General features: G+C 44.0%; 1 protein-coding gene across 2 annotated transcripts; it reads right to left on the bottom strand.

The window, feature by feature from the left end:
• Positions 1 to 3,338: 3,338 nt before the first annotated feature.
• rdh5 (retinol dehydrogenase 5 (11-cis/9-cis)) lies at positions 3,339 to 12,117 on the bottom strand. 2 transcript variants are annotated; one of them, XM_088914247.1, is made up of 5 exons: positions 12,003 to 12,117; positions 8,209 to 8,541; positions 7,085 to 7,343; positions 5,748 to 5,911; positions 3,339 to 5,232 (listed from the first exon to the last, which is right to left on the bottom strand). In XM_088914247.1, the coding sequence occupies exons 2-5, from the start codon at positions 8,525 to 8,527 to the stop codon at positions 5,009 to 5,011; spliced, it is 966 nt and encodes a 321-aa protein (XP_088770373.1). In that variant the 5' UTR covers positions 8,528 to 8,541; positions 12,003 to 12,117; the 3' UTR covers positions 3,339 to 5,008. The 2 variants fall into 2 exon arrangements, with proteins under 2 accessions (XP_088770373.1, XP_088770379.1); XM_088914253.1 differs by lacking the exon at positions 12,003 to 12,117 and adding an exon at positions 11,057 to 11,130.
• Between the last annotated feature and the right edge of the window lie 2,418 nt (positions 12,118 to 14,535).

The raw sequence follows: 14,535 nt of genomic DNA, 5'->3' as shown, positions 1-14,535 counted from the left end.
GTTCGCTCAGCCTCCGGCTGGACTTGATGAAACGGCAGTATTCCGTCTGGTTTTCCGGCACTGCATCATGTATTTTGAGTCATGATCATGTATGATGAGTGGCTGGCGCCCTCTTGTGGTGGAATCATGGAAGCCGAGTCGGGCGACAGACGCCCTCGTTGCGTTTTCTCTACCAACGGTGAAAAGCTACATTTAAACTTATTCGCAGCTGTGCCACAAATGTTACCTTAGGGTGGCATAGGCTAGTTAAGCGGTTAAAACCCCCCTAAATTCTATTTGGGGCCTGTTTAAAATTCACAAACAGGACTGAGAACTAGAATAATTTAATTTCTAATGATAATTGTTCAGCAGTTGGGTGACATGCTGGCCTAGTGGTTAGCATAAGTACCTCACAGTGCTGGGACCCTGGGTCCAGTTCTGGACCTGGGGTACTGCTTGTGTGGTCCATTTTGGTAAGTTAACTGGCTCCTGTGAAAATTGGCCCCAGTGTGTCTGTCTGTCCTGTGAGGGACTGGTGTCCTGTCCAGGGTGTACTGTGCCCTGTGACTGTGAGCTTGAATTGGAAGAATTGGTTACAAAATGGATGGCTATTCAGCGGCATTTGTTTTAGATGTTGTAATCAAGAATTACTTGTGCTCCTTAGTCACAGTGGACTGGTCAGATGACATTACTATTGCCCTACTGATATGAAGCCCGAGGATCTTTGTTTCAGCCGAGTTATAAAATTGAGCCCTTGGCTGACCTGATAATTGAGTTAATCCAAACTCTTTGCCCGTTCTACTTTTGAGTAGGAAAGAAGCTTGCAAATGTTCTAATAAAGCAACGTGTTAGCTCAGTTAAGGCTTCAATCAGATCATTAAGCTGCGCTAAAATGAAACCCGACAGGTGTGTGGGCCTCCAGGACCAGGATGGGAACCCCTGGTCTGTTAAAATCGGGGTGGCCAACTGGGTCCCCTCAGGCAGGGCAGGAGTTTCACCTTGCCTCTAACTGAAAGCACATAAGTTGAACAGTAATTGTCGGCCGAATGGAAGATGCTGCTTAATTATTGCTGGGTAAATTAGATAGTAGTGAGATTTAGGAACAACTAACAGCCTCCTGCTCACTTCTGCAGCATGTTTATATATTACTATTTCTTAATTTAATTTTTCTTATTCTGCAATTACCCAGATTGCAAATTTGCTAGTTGCCCTCTTAATTCACACATCTTCCTAGTTTATATGGACTCTTTGCAAGAAGTCAATAATGAGGATGAACTCATTATGAGGCAGAGGCAGCAATGCTGACCACTGTGCTACCATGCAGCCCAGCACTGTATAACCTGTTATTCAGTTTCTGGACCCTCTGAGCCACTTCATTATGGACTGTTGCTACAATCAGCTCCTCAATGACAGTATTTAAATGTTCAGCAGTGGAATCTTTTGTTTACAATAAGGAAATTAAACAACAATGTGATTCTGCTTATTTTACATGTTTATTTGTTTCAGTTTAGAGCTTATGTTAGTCTTGTCCTTTCTTCAAGTGTCTGGTAGATTTAAGGCCAGATTGCAGCAGTAATTGGAATATGATTCCTATTGTTTTTGTTTATACCGCATTTTGCTTTCTTTACAATGCACACAGCTCTTATGAAACGCTCATTAAAGTAGACCAACCAATTTTCTAAACACTGTATTGTCTAAACCATTTTTTAACTGCTTCATCCAGTTCAGGGTCACAAAGGTGAGGCAACCTATCCTACCAAGCAACGGGCACAAGGCAAGGTACACCCTGGACAGGACGACAACAAGGGGAACACACACACAGACATGCACACACTCACACCGGGGCCAATTTTCCCAGAAGTCAGCATGGCTCATGGCTATCAGCATAGCTTCGGATGTTTGGGAGGAAACTGTGCAAACTCCACACAGATAGCAGCCCAGGGCCAGCACTGAACCCAAGGGACCTGTCAGACCTCGGTTCCGCCAACAGGTGAATTTGTCCAACCAAGTCACCAAACGTTACGCAGCATTTTTGTTTTCAACTCCTCAAATGTTTTAACTGTGCAGCACGTTGTCGTCCTGCCAGTTGCCATAGCAACACTCACCGGTTCTGCTGTAAAGACAACAGTTTTCCATTCCTAATTAAAAAAAAAACAATTTTCCATTCCTTGTTGTATTTCGCACCTAAAAAGCTGGTGAGGTGGCATACGTGGTCTGTTGGAAGCATAAAATAAATTCGCGTATTTCAAGTCTTATTCGGACAAAAAAACACCACTCCAGATCAGCAAAATTGTTCGTAACGCTAAAGGGAAAAGAGCAGGTAAACGTCATCCAAAATTTGGGCACAGGTTTTCGGGTCGAGTACGAGTGCCGTTATGTGAAAAACAGCAGCTATTACTACAGGTACGTAAAAACTTTTTTTAAATTGTTATCTTTTACTTGGAGGTGATTTTGATATTAAAATTCTAATAAAGGAGACTTTTTAATGGCTGTAAAAGTTAAAAAATGTAAAAACTCAGTGTCCTACTAAACGCGAATTCACGTTGCATATTCGCATACAGCATGTATATAAATTTACTGATCTTAAATGCCTTTCTTGTTAATGAATCAAGGAGATCAAGCATCCCAGTCTGTGTATTTGTTAAATCATTAATATTTCAGAACGGTTCTATTTTCTTTATTTGCGTATTCATTGAGCCATAATTAAATGTTTGATTTTATGTTGCAAGAATGACTTTGTGGTTTGATAAGAATTCTGTAAAGTACCGATGAACAGAAACAGTTCTGTATATGCGTATAAATAGTGATACAGGTCTAAGATTGTAAAATTTTAAAACTGTTGTTATCATAAGGATGTCTTATAATTAGTTATTTATATTTTATTTTTCATTTTGTTGCAGGAAAATGCTGCCAAATTATTTGATACTTGCAAATCGCTTTGAATAACGGCATGACAATTCTAGTTGTTCTCCAACAGTACAATGCTCTTTTTGGTGATCGTCTGGAACTAGTTTCTCCGGTCTTTAATGCTCTTATGTACTGTATCGCGGTGGCTCTGTGTGCTTTGTTATTATTTGCATTGATTAAATTATTAATGTACAATATTAACTGGCTGGAGCTTTTATGCAAAGAGAGTACTTATTTATACACATATACAGAATTGATTTATTACTGTTTTCAGCACAGATGTCATGGCATAAACTGGCAAGTTTGTTGCTACACCTTTGAGTACATTTTGAACAATTATTTCAGAAGAAAATACAATGAAAGTGCTTTGACTTTGAATGTTGTGGGACTTGCACGTTTTCAGCATAGTTATGTTTTGAAAACGTAGGAATGGGAATTGAATGAAACAAGACTTTGTGAATTACATTCACTTTATTATACATTTCCTCAATACTAATGAACCTACATGAGAAACATTGAACATGAAGACGCAATGTGTTTGGTTGAGTAACAGGTCACAGTGGGTTTCAGCAGGCCCTCAAAATAGCATTTCTGAGCTCATTCCTGAACCTCAGACGAAATGCATAAAATTGTCAGTTCAAACATGTGCTGCTGCTGTCAGTGTATGAGGCAGGTAGTTTAATAACCTGCACTGGTTTCATGAATTGTGGCCAGCTAGCTTCCAGGGGAGACACGTGCTGCCTGAACTATGTCCTGATCTCCTTACTTCCTTATGTAAGGCACATTTTATTCAAGTTACAGAGCTGGGGCATCATTTCACCATGTGTGGTCACCCGGTGAACTTCAATATATAAGGTCCTCTTGACTCCTAACTCTCTGTTCCTGTTTTTTAATTGGGGATGCTAGTAGGGTCTTGGGGGGGGGGATGGAGTCCATAGTTCAACCCCCCCTTTCCCAAATGTAAAAATTTTGGTCTAGCTAAAGGTCTAATTAGTTTGACAAGGAAACTGACGATACAAGTAGACTTGAAAAACTCCAGAATCCAATATCCTGAAAGGCACTCACAAAATCAGCACACTGGACCTCTTCAGAATGAACAGGGAAACAAGAGCCAGAGGACACAAGTGGAAACTACAGGGAAGTGCATTTACTGAAATCAAGAGGCTCTTATTTATGGAAAAGTTTGTGGGAGTCTGGAACAAGTTACCCAGCCATGATGTTGAAAGCCAATTCCCTGGCTTCTTTCAAGACATGGGTGGATGAGATCCACAGATCAATTACTGTGGCCACTAGCTCACACATGGACTAGATGGGCCGAATCCTCTGGCCTGTAACCTCTCTTATGCTCTTCTCTCTGCATTAGGGTGATGTTTACCCTAAAGAGCACCACCTAACCCTGAAAAACATCCTCAGAAAGGCCTCTGGTTCTGCCATGATAGGACTCAAAGAACGTGGCCCTGAAACAGAATTTCAAACTGACACAAAAAAAGGATTCTTCCATCCACTTGATGATTTTTGCATAATGACATTGCCAGCCCAAGATTCATCTCCATCATAACACACCTAACTACTTTGGCATCTACAGTAATATTAGTGTTTTAAATAATGAGCCTTGCAGGTGACAGTCTTGCATCACACTGGAATGTCAGATGCATTCTTTGTATCTGTCATGGCCATTGTGCGTCAATATAAAGTCATGCAATCGTCCCACTCTGCCCAGCCAAGAGGGACATTCCCATGCTGGTCATTTTTTCAATATAAGGCTTAGAGTCTGGAGAGCAAGTTTGTTAGTAGAAGGGGAAAATCAGCTATTCACCACATACTACAATCAATTAAAATAGCACCCGACCCTGAATGGATTGTTAGTTAATAAAACAAAATCAGGAAAAATGTGCTATATGAAGCAAAGAAGATGGTTGCTTCTTCTTTGGTACACCAGAAGGACCTGACCTTTGTGTAGCATGGCACTGAGTGTGTGGGCAGAGAGAACGATATCCTTAAATGATTGGGGCTTGCCTGTGTCCCGTCAAGGCAGAATCAATTTTCAGGGCTTATTTCTTGAACAGTCTTTTGCAAGAAGGCTCCACTTGCGTGGGTGGAGTGTCGTTAGTCCAGTGAGTCCCTAGGAGACGCTGTGCATGGGACGGGGCAGCACCATGTTGAGCATGCTGTCAATGACGCAGGCGGGGGCATAGGAGAAGGGGATCCAGGCCACCTTGGCATCCCAGCCGGCACTGTAGCGGGTGCGGGGGTACCGGGCAGTCAGCGCATGCTCCATGCACTTGGTTACTTTGCTGAGGTCCGGATCGCAGAACGTGTTCATGATGAAACGCTGGATCTTGATATCTGACAGGTGAGAAGAGATCATCATGGCGACGACTGTGTTAAAGCACTTAATAAGGGCAAGTTGTGGTGGGACAGTACAGAGTAAAATGCTGTAAACATTATTTGAACCTAAGGCGCTTAAAGCAGTTTTGTCAGATCAGTTACATGAACTTGCAGGGATCTTGTCTGCTTTGGCAAACTCACAATTCCATAGCAGATACAAACTCACCAACTGCCTGCACCACTCGATCAGTCTTGAGCAGTGTCTGGGAGCATTCCTAGTTACAGTAGCTAATGATGGAGCCCATGGTCATGTCAGCAGACTAGTTGTGCTCTGAATGTGAACAGTTTGTGGCTGAGGAACTCTGCTAAGTTTCTCTTAAGCCATCTCAGACAGTAGATAACAGTATGTGCATTAATGCTTTGCAGGTCTACGATGCAACACACCCCTTTGAATCATTTGAGATTTTGGCTTTAGGTCGAATTGATTAAGGGGTGGGAATTGTGGCCGCGTCTTGGGGAGGTCTGAGACTCACACTTCTCGAAGTACTTCTCTCCGTAGCTGTCGCGCACCTCCGGGCTGAGCTGGTTCCACAGCCTGTGCAGTTCCCTCTCAATCGGCTCCAAACTGGTCACCTGCGTCTTGAAGAAGCCTGGCTCGATGATGCTCACCTTGATCCCGAAGTAATGGATATCCCTCCTGACACAGACACACAAACACACCGCCATCACCCTTTCAGCTGGGAAGGCCCCACGACCAGGAGGGAAAAAGCCAGCCTAGCTGGATGCAAATGCTTGGAGCGGCAGCTAGAGGGCATTGTGGGAATGTGTTTTTAACCGTGACCAAATTGCCATGAGAGTTTGACTGGGTAAAAGGTATTTTCATCAGTGTGGCAAAGCTGTGGAAGGGGACTGGATGACTCCCGTTAAAACAGCTGATCATCTACAGCAAGGAGCATTTGGTAGTGTGGGTGTGAAACTCACTATCTTTTTAGAATACGGCAGCAGCACCATTATAGGAATGTGGAAACTTATGTAGAGAAATTTGTCTGGAGTTCAAACATTTCAAAACAGGACTTCTGTGTTTCCTGTGGGGGTGAAATCTGTTCCTCCTTTCCCTAAAGCGGAGGTATAGAATTGTGTCCCCTCTTTGTTTAAGAAGCCATCAGCACTCTACAGGGTGCAAACCTACAATTACCAGAACTATTCTGGTAAACCAGCACTATTGAGGTGCAGGCCTAAGGGGAAGTTGTATTCCTGTTGGTCTTTCATGTACCAAGTTTTCACACCATGCTATCTGCAGCTTGCACCACAGTTAACAATATTTTCCATGTATCTAGGGTCTGGTGATCGGCTTAAGTTTTGAGCAAGTGAGAAATGCCCAGCCCTAGAAGCATCAATGAACATCTGCAGCCCCATGCGGTCATTGAACCGAATGAGTGTGATTCAAATAAGAACGTTTTCAGCATTCGTCTTCATCAGTCAGGGGTATTGTGAGTTGAGGGATACAGCTGTGTCAGCCTTTTCTCTCTTTGCAAGGTAAGCTGGCATTGACCTGTTCAGAACATGGGTCATGCTGCAGAAAAGTGAAGAGAATTATATTTTCTTTTCTTCTTGGAAACCTTTTGGTGTTACCACTCCTGGGTAAATACCTTGGTGTCACAGCTGAATCGTCATTGAGAGTTTTCTCAGTTGGCAACATCTGATCTGAGCTCTGGTTATAAGCTGTAATTAGGCAGAACACCATGTCTACTTTTCCTACAGGGCCTCGGTGTTAGCCTTGAGGTTTCTGTGCCCTGGCAGCATGTCTTGTGAAAGCACAGCACCTGCTGCAGGTGCAGCTGGATGGCAGCGTCCTGGAGGACACCAGTACCTGAGGCAGTCAGAGAAGGATTCCACGCCGAATTTGGAGATGCAGTAGCCGCCCCCGTTGGCGGCCACTCTCCCCAGCACCGAAGCCACATTGACCACCCGCCCGCGGCCACGCTTCAGCAGGGTCAGGAAGGCCAGCGTGGTCTCGATGACGCCCATCATGTTGACTCGCAGGGTGCTGTGGAAGTCCTCCATCTTCATCCACTCTGTAGGTCCCATGGGCACTGAGCGTCCTGCATTGTTGACCAGACCCCATAATCCTGTCAGAGACAGATGGACACAGGCTTGTTAGCCCTTGTGTCTGTGTGTGCATTAATAGTCTATGATCTACTCTGTCATTGGTAACACCAGAAGTGAAATGACACTAAATCAGCTATCTAGCCAACGCTCCTGGACAGTGAGTCATACAATTCACCATGAGTAGCCACAGTGACTGAAAACAGTTCTGTAACTAAGACAAAGAGCTAAGGTAAAACAGCGAACAAAGCTAGTGGGAAAGAGGGCCCCACAGCCACAGCACTCCATTATCTTCCTTGTTTCCAGGCCTCTCTCCCTGTTCTGTCCTTCTACCTGAAGAGAAACAGCACTCCTGCCGGATTCCCTCTGACTCTTCTCCCTCTCCAGCCCTGTGGTTCTCTTGCTGCACCTCTCTTTTCAGCTCCTTTCCTGTTTCTTTTCTATCTTTTCCTTTTGGCTTAGGTCCTTCTCCATTCTTTCTGTCCTTCTCTTCCCCATGCAGTCTTTGAACTAACCTAGTGTGTGGTTCATCCATCCATCGATTTTCTAACTGCTTCTTCCAATTCAGGATGGCGGAGGAGCTGGAGCCCATCCCAGCAAGCAATGCGGTCAAGCCAGGGTACTTGGGTGCTGTACACCCTGGACAGGACACCAGTCCACTGCAGGGCACACACTCACAGCAGGGCTCATTTTTACAGAAGTCAATTAAACTGCCAGCATGTCTATGGGCAGTGGGAGGAAACCCACGGGAACATGGGCAGAACATGCAAACTCCATGTGGATGACACCCCAGGAATTTAACCCAGGGCCCCCCGCGGGGCAGCAGTGTGAACCAATAAGAAAGCACTCCTGGACAAAGAAAGTTCTTCTTCGCCCAAGGCACCTCACCTCTGTCCCCGACCTCTCCCTTCACCCACTCCACGGCCCTCTGTACGCTGGCGCTGTCGGTGACATCCAGGAGGATGGTTTTGAGTTTGGGCCCTGTGCAGCGCTGCAGGTCATCCGCCCCCTTCTGCGTCAGGCAGCCCGCCAGCACATGGAAGCCCCGCCGGTCCAGCCTCTTGCACAGCAGGTTCCCGAAGCCCGAGTCACAGCCAGTCACGAAGACGTACTTCTCTGGTATCCCGCTGATGACCAGGCTGTCCCGCCACAGCCACACCAGCACCCACAGCGCTATCACCGCAGCTAGCCCGTACAGCCATATCATGGCTCCAGCACAGCCTGAAACGAGCACAGGTGGTCGAACTGAGCAGAAGTTGCAGACTGCACTACCACTTGTGTCCATAGGAGGGAGACAGAGCCTTTACTGCAGTGATGCTTAATCCGTTTAATATCAGATTTGTCACCTAACCTCAAATGTCCTGGAGCCCAGAATTGTGTAGCAGGAGTCATGAATGTCTGGCGTTTTATTCAAAGTTATGCTTGGTGTCCAAGGAAATTAAGTTATGGCATTTTTATGGTATTTTGTTAATATAAGGTTGTTCTTTTTGTGTTTTTTTTAGCTGTGAAAACGTTTAATTTTCAAACTGTGTGCCCGCTGTCTTGGGGAAAAGTGAGGGTGAATCTACAATGACGGCTGGGTACTGTATAGGCAAAAGAGACTTTACTTGTGCTTTTGCAGATATATCTTTGATCCAACAGTACTCCTCTCAAAGGATCCTAAAGCACTTCACATCTAGAAAAGTGGCCCACTTCATCAACTCCGAAGTAGATCAGGTGGAGAACTAACGAGTGAGCTTCAGATCTCTATGTAGAATAAAAACAGGAGATCTGTGTTTTATTAAAGCATGAATCACCGGATTGCTTAAACCCAGAACTTGGGACTGGGCAGTTTTGTAAGCAACGTAAAGTGTATAAATTGAGCCGATTTTCCTAATTCCTGCAAACAAAAGCTTTTTGTCTCTGCTGCCTGCACCAGTCTTCGGGGATATCGGGAGGTGAGTTAAGGCTTTACGAAGCAGGCTTAGGTTCCGCTGTGAGATCAGGAGAGAATCCCTGGGTTAATACTCTTACAGCACAAAGACGTGTTCTCAGATAACGTGGTGGTGGGGGGCTGTGCAAGTGAAAGTCACACGCTGCTGTTCAGGTGCCGTAATTTCCTCATGTCTGAAAGTTGGTCACTGCTGTGTAGATTAGATCACACTCTGCCCGGACTACAACTCGAGAAACAGGTGCACGCACGCGCACTCCCAAACGCGCATGGACAGGCATGAATTTACAGAAGGACCCACACAAACACAAAAGTTGTGCCAAGGCAGCGCTAGAGCCTTGTTTCTGTGTTCCGTTTAAATTATTGTGCCATTTGGGTGCATTAATGGATGCTCTGACTTTTGAGACTAGATTGCACATAACTAAAGGAAATCTACTAACTTTCTAAATTTTTTATGTTGTTCAGCACTGCAAATTAAGGGGCAAAAGATAAAATGGCAAGGATGAGAACATGGAAAACAGCAGCGGTCACACAGCTGGACTCCTGGTGTTCAAAAGCTCTTGGGCAGTGTATCCCCCAGGTATAACATTTGTGAATAAGATCGGTGTCCTGTGGTTGCTGTCCAAAAGAATGTGTCTGGCGCATAGATGCCACTTGTTTGAAAAAGCCAGTTTTAAAATACACCTCTATACACAACAAGAGTCAAAATTGATAAAAAAAATACTCGTTCCTTTAAAATTTAGTTTCCCATCTACCAGGCTTATGGCTGGTTCAAACAATTGGTTTGAATTAGGTGAGGAAATATAGGAATAATAACACATGAAGAAGGCTCCACTGCTGAACGTTGTGTTTTTTTCTTTCTTCTCTTTTCAGCATGGAATAAACCTGTTACTTGTTCCTAGGAATAATAACGTTAACTGTGTTTTTATGTTGGCCTCAGGAGTGGTCTAACCGGTAAAGGTGCTCGCCTGAGTGAGGTGTCACAGGTTCGAACCTCTGCCATGCCACTGGCTGACTGTAACTCTGATTCTTCAGGTGCTAGAGCATGATTGACTGAGGACTGTAGAGGTTAAGATGGACATAAGTCATCTAGGGCTCTCTCGACAACAGTGTGACAACTGTGACCTCCCTGACATATGTGCAGTCTGCAAGGGGAGTGCCTCCTCTCTCTTTGATCAGTGGGAACTTGTTTTAAAAATCCTCAGTCTCCTCTCCGATAAACTTTGTCATAAAGCATGATGCTTAGTGCCCTACAGGTTAAGAAACCAGAATATCACAACCTGTGATGAATACAACATTGCTCAGCCAATTATCTGGAATGTATGTAATTAAATTTGCCTATGATGCAGGTCTCCTGAGTTTTCTGCTACTCATGTTATTTTGTATAAGGGCAGTTGGTACTTTTCTGTGACCTGCATTAGAGATGTAGATCTGAGACAGGTGCTGAGTCACAGGAGCTACACAAGACAGTGGTAAAAACTCTCCACGAGTGGCTGTCCTGTTTTTGTCTTCCCTTCTCATATCACACCGGTACTGACGCTCCTACCCGTGGGTTTTGTGTCCTGTCCTCACAATCTGCCTTCTCATCCATCCTAATGAGCCTGTCTCCTTCAGCTGTTCTGCCTACACGCTCTGTTTCCCTGTTGTTAATTTGTTTAACTGATGCCATCATTTGAGTTCAAGAAGAGAAACCGGAGAATCAAAACAGCGTTGTTGCATATTTTGCCAGACGCAGAGCGTAGGTAGGTATAAACAGAATTCGACAACGCGAGGTGCAGCGATTAAGGCAGGAAATCGTGGTGCAACCTGAACAGACAGGTCCCGAGGAGGTGCTGGGTGATGGTCAGACTGTGCAGTTCAGTGAAGGGAGTGTAGTTCTTCCACAGGGGCTGGAGGGAGGAGAACAAGCAGACAAGCGACAGGAGAGGGAAGAGCAGGAACAGCTAGACAGTCAGCAGAAGACAAGTGGGATAACGAGGGACAGGGGCTGAGAGCACACATAGGTGGGCATCAAACCAGGTAATCAACGTCATTTCACCTGTTCAAGTACACAGGGCTTCAACATACAAAAACACCTGCAGCGGCACTGCTGTGGTACGCAATTTGCATGCATGACTTTTTCTGTATCGGTGTTTCTCCCTGTCCACACGTAGCACCACACTGCCAAAGCGCTTTGGACCATAGCTTTTCAGACAGAAAGGTAAAAAGGTTTTCTTTTCAAGGTTAAAGTTCTTTCATGTGCTGTGTTATCCTGAAAGAATTAAGTGTCAATTTAAAGCACTTTTCCTTTTGCATACACAAACAAGTTTAATGTGTCATGTCTGCTGAGACAATACTGCAATATTAAAGTTTCCACATTGTCAGTCCAGCCCTTGGACCTGAAGTAAACAAAGCTAGTAGCAGATAATAGGAATGGTGTGTAATTTTTCATTTATTTTGAAAGAGGTGTTTACCACAGCCGAGTCACACTTTAAATGGCATATTTAGGATTACTTAAATTATTACTGTTTTTGCTTTTAATATTCAGAGAATAGAAGTTTGATGTATTTAATTAGATTACTGCGAAGGTGTCATTTTAATTGCACATAGTAACAAAGCAACACAGCAGGCAGCTCCATAATTACTCCATTTTCCAAAGGAAAGAATACAGTGACCAGGAACGTTTTTCAGATGTGTTATTTGGTTAGTGTTATGAAAGCGAGCATGCATGGCTGGGAATGAGCAAGTAAGTGAGAAAAGAGAGGGATCCTACCTGTTCTTTTCCTGGAGGTGTACAAGAGAAGTCCTGGTGGCACAACTCGTTTTGCCCTCCTGTCCCCGTCTTACTGTTTCCGTCTCTCAGTCTCTGTCACTCCACAGTGTGCAGTGTGAGTCTTGGGGAAAAGTGCTTTATCCTTTAAGACAGTTCCTGTGGAGGGGGGTGGGGTGGGGAGAAGAATAAACAATCCTTTCTGCTCGCTGGAAAATAACTGCAAGTGTATCTGCAGATCTGGGGGAATTCTTATATTCACTGTCAATTGAGGGATATCATCATCAAGAGATCAGAGCAGATCAGGTGTTTTGCAGGCATGGTCTCCTGCTCTTTCTATGCAAAATGCTTTACTTTCCACGGATAACATATTTTTGCCAAAACGTGGTGGGAAAAGAACTATTGATGGAAAAAATAAACTTTCAGAACCCATACTTCAGTTTTTCAGCTGGTTTGAGAGCGGTCATGTGAACTTTTGACACTGTGAAGAGTGATGTGAATTGCATGAAATATTTTTGCTACTTTCTACATTTTCTATTTTCAGGATATTAGGTTTTCCTTTCTAATTCACGCTTAATGTTATAACATTCAATTCAAATATTTACTCATCAGCTCTTAGCTCATAAACATGTACTGTATGTTCCCAAATCTTGGGAACTGAGCAAAAGCCCTACTCCTCTATTAAGTGGTAACCGTACGATTGTAAAAAAAGGTTTTGAGTATTTGGGGTGTACAAATGTTCATCTACATCTGTTTAAATGCCTTTTAATGGAGGAAGTAAGTGATCACCAGTCTCTCTAGACTCACTGTTGCTAATCCAGGAGTCTGTTCACTTGCATTTACTGACACCCTTTGACCTGGAGGTAGTACCGGGGGCTGGTGAGGCAGGTGACTCCAAGTCTTCCACTGCTCTAAACCGTGTGGCTTGGTTAAAGTTATTCCTGAATTATTAAATTGATTTCCAGCAGTCAGGTAACTTATTGAAGGATTGGATCAAAGTCATATAAAATAATTATTGGCCTAGTCTGATGAAATCTAAATGATAGCTAAGAGCTTTTGACCTTTGTTTAATATTTACTTAACGCTATGCTGCATTGCTTCTGTGAGTGCATATAAAGGCAGAAGACAGTTAGGGTACATGTAAGAGGGGGTAATTTAGCCCATTTTTGTCTTTAGGTGTCTAGTATCTTATTGATCCAAGAATCTCATCCATCTGCTCCTTGTCTGCTTTAAGAAATTGGCTCAGTAGCTCATTCCACACTCCCACAGCCCTTTGTGTAAAGAAGTGTGTCCTCATCTTTCAGCACACCTCCCAGTAGTTTCCACTTGAGCCCTCTGGGTTACATCTATTTCTTCCCACCTTAGGACAGTGTTAAACCTCCTCTGTCACCTAATCTTTAGGATCTTTAGAAAGATGTGACTCAGATTTGCATTTTCTGGCTCTGCTCTATTTGTCCCAGGTTTGCCTCTGGGGACTTAAATCACTCTTGGTGGACGGCGTAAGTGCAACACCACCTGTCCTTGAACGAGTGCAACATCAGTCCCTGGAAGAGTGCCTGTGAACATCTGTTCTGTGAATTGATGTTCAGGCTTGAGATGGACGGGCTGCTGTGATGTGTAGGGTACAATTCGCATGGAAACCCACTGTTGTAAATCCAGTGCTTGTTTAGCATGTGCTTTATGGATCAGTGCCTCGGTCAGGGTTTCCCATTCTTGCCCCTATGGGAGCAGTGTCGGATACTTCTGAGTTTAACAGAAGACAATTAACAGTTTGTTCGGTTAAGCCTTTTGTAAAATGGAGGATTTTACAAGTGAATTCTTAATCAGTTAAGGTCAGTTAAGGCCTTGATTCCATCGAGTTGTAACAAAAACCAGAAGATGCTGGGGTGAGGACTGGGTTAAGTCCCTGAAAACCCAGTCTATCTCTGCCTCGTAAGGCCAGTGTTTGTCTGCCTGTCATTGCTTAATTGAATGATAAAAACCCAATTCTATTGCAGTCCTGGAAATAATAGCATCCATGCCTGTTGCAGTTATACTTGGGCCCAGGTGATTAGAGAATGCTGATGGAAGTGCTACTTTAAATGTTATGTTTCCAAGCCTATGGAAAGAGAAGAAAGCTGCAAATAGGAATGCTGTGCCAGGGCCCACTTTACTATTGTAATGTAATGAGCTCTGTAGATGGTCACATGCTACAGTGCAATACAAATCCATTCAGTATTGGTGTTTGTTTTCTTTTGTACAACTTGATCTAATCCATCTCTATGGCAAATCTATAGCTAGCCCTTTGAAGGTTAGGCACAGAATTAGTAGATGACTCAAGATCTGGAATTTACAGAGCTGGAAAATCCAACCTCACAAACACAAAACCATTTAACATGTTTTAGATGTGACAGTCTGGTGGAGGGGAGGAAGGAGTACAGCTAACCAAATGTCACATCACAACAATCCCCCAGAGGCCTGTTCTGCTGCGTATAATCCATTAGCACTGCCAGAAGTGTAACATTTTCAGTGTGAAATGGTCTGTATCATCCTCACT

This window comes from Atractosteus spatula, chromosome 1, assembly GCF_055471065.1.
Source record: "Atractosteus spatula isolate fAtrSpa1 chromosome 1, fAtrSpa1.hap1, whole genome shotgun sequence".
In the NCBI taxonomy this organism is placed as follows: Eukaryota; Metazoa; Chordata; class Actinopteri; order Semionotiformes; family Lepisosteidae; genus Atractosteus; species Atractosteus spatula.
This window is presented reverse-complemented; position numbering and strand designations above follow the sequence as displayed.

What these genes read in the sequence shown, in the direction of transcription:
- rdh5 (XM_088914247.1), bottom strand. Translation starts at nt 8,527, where the DNA reads ATGATATGGCTGTACGGGCTAGCTGCGGTGATAGCGCTGTGGGTGCTG. An exon ending in GGGAGAGGTCGGGGACAGAG is followed by an intron (nt 7,344 to 8,208) that starts GTGAGGTGCCTT and finishes TGTCTCTGACAG; the next exon opens with GATTATGGGGTCTGGTCAAC. An exon ending in TCCTTCTCTGACTGCCTCAG is followed by an intron (nt 5,912 to 7,084) that starts GTACTGGTGTCC and finishes TGTCTGTGTCAG; the next exon opens with GAGGGATATCCATTACTTCG.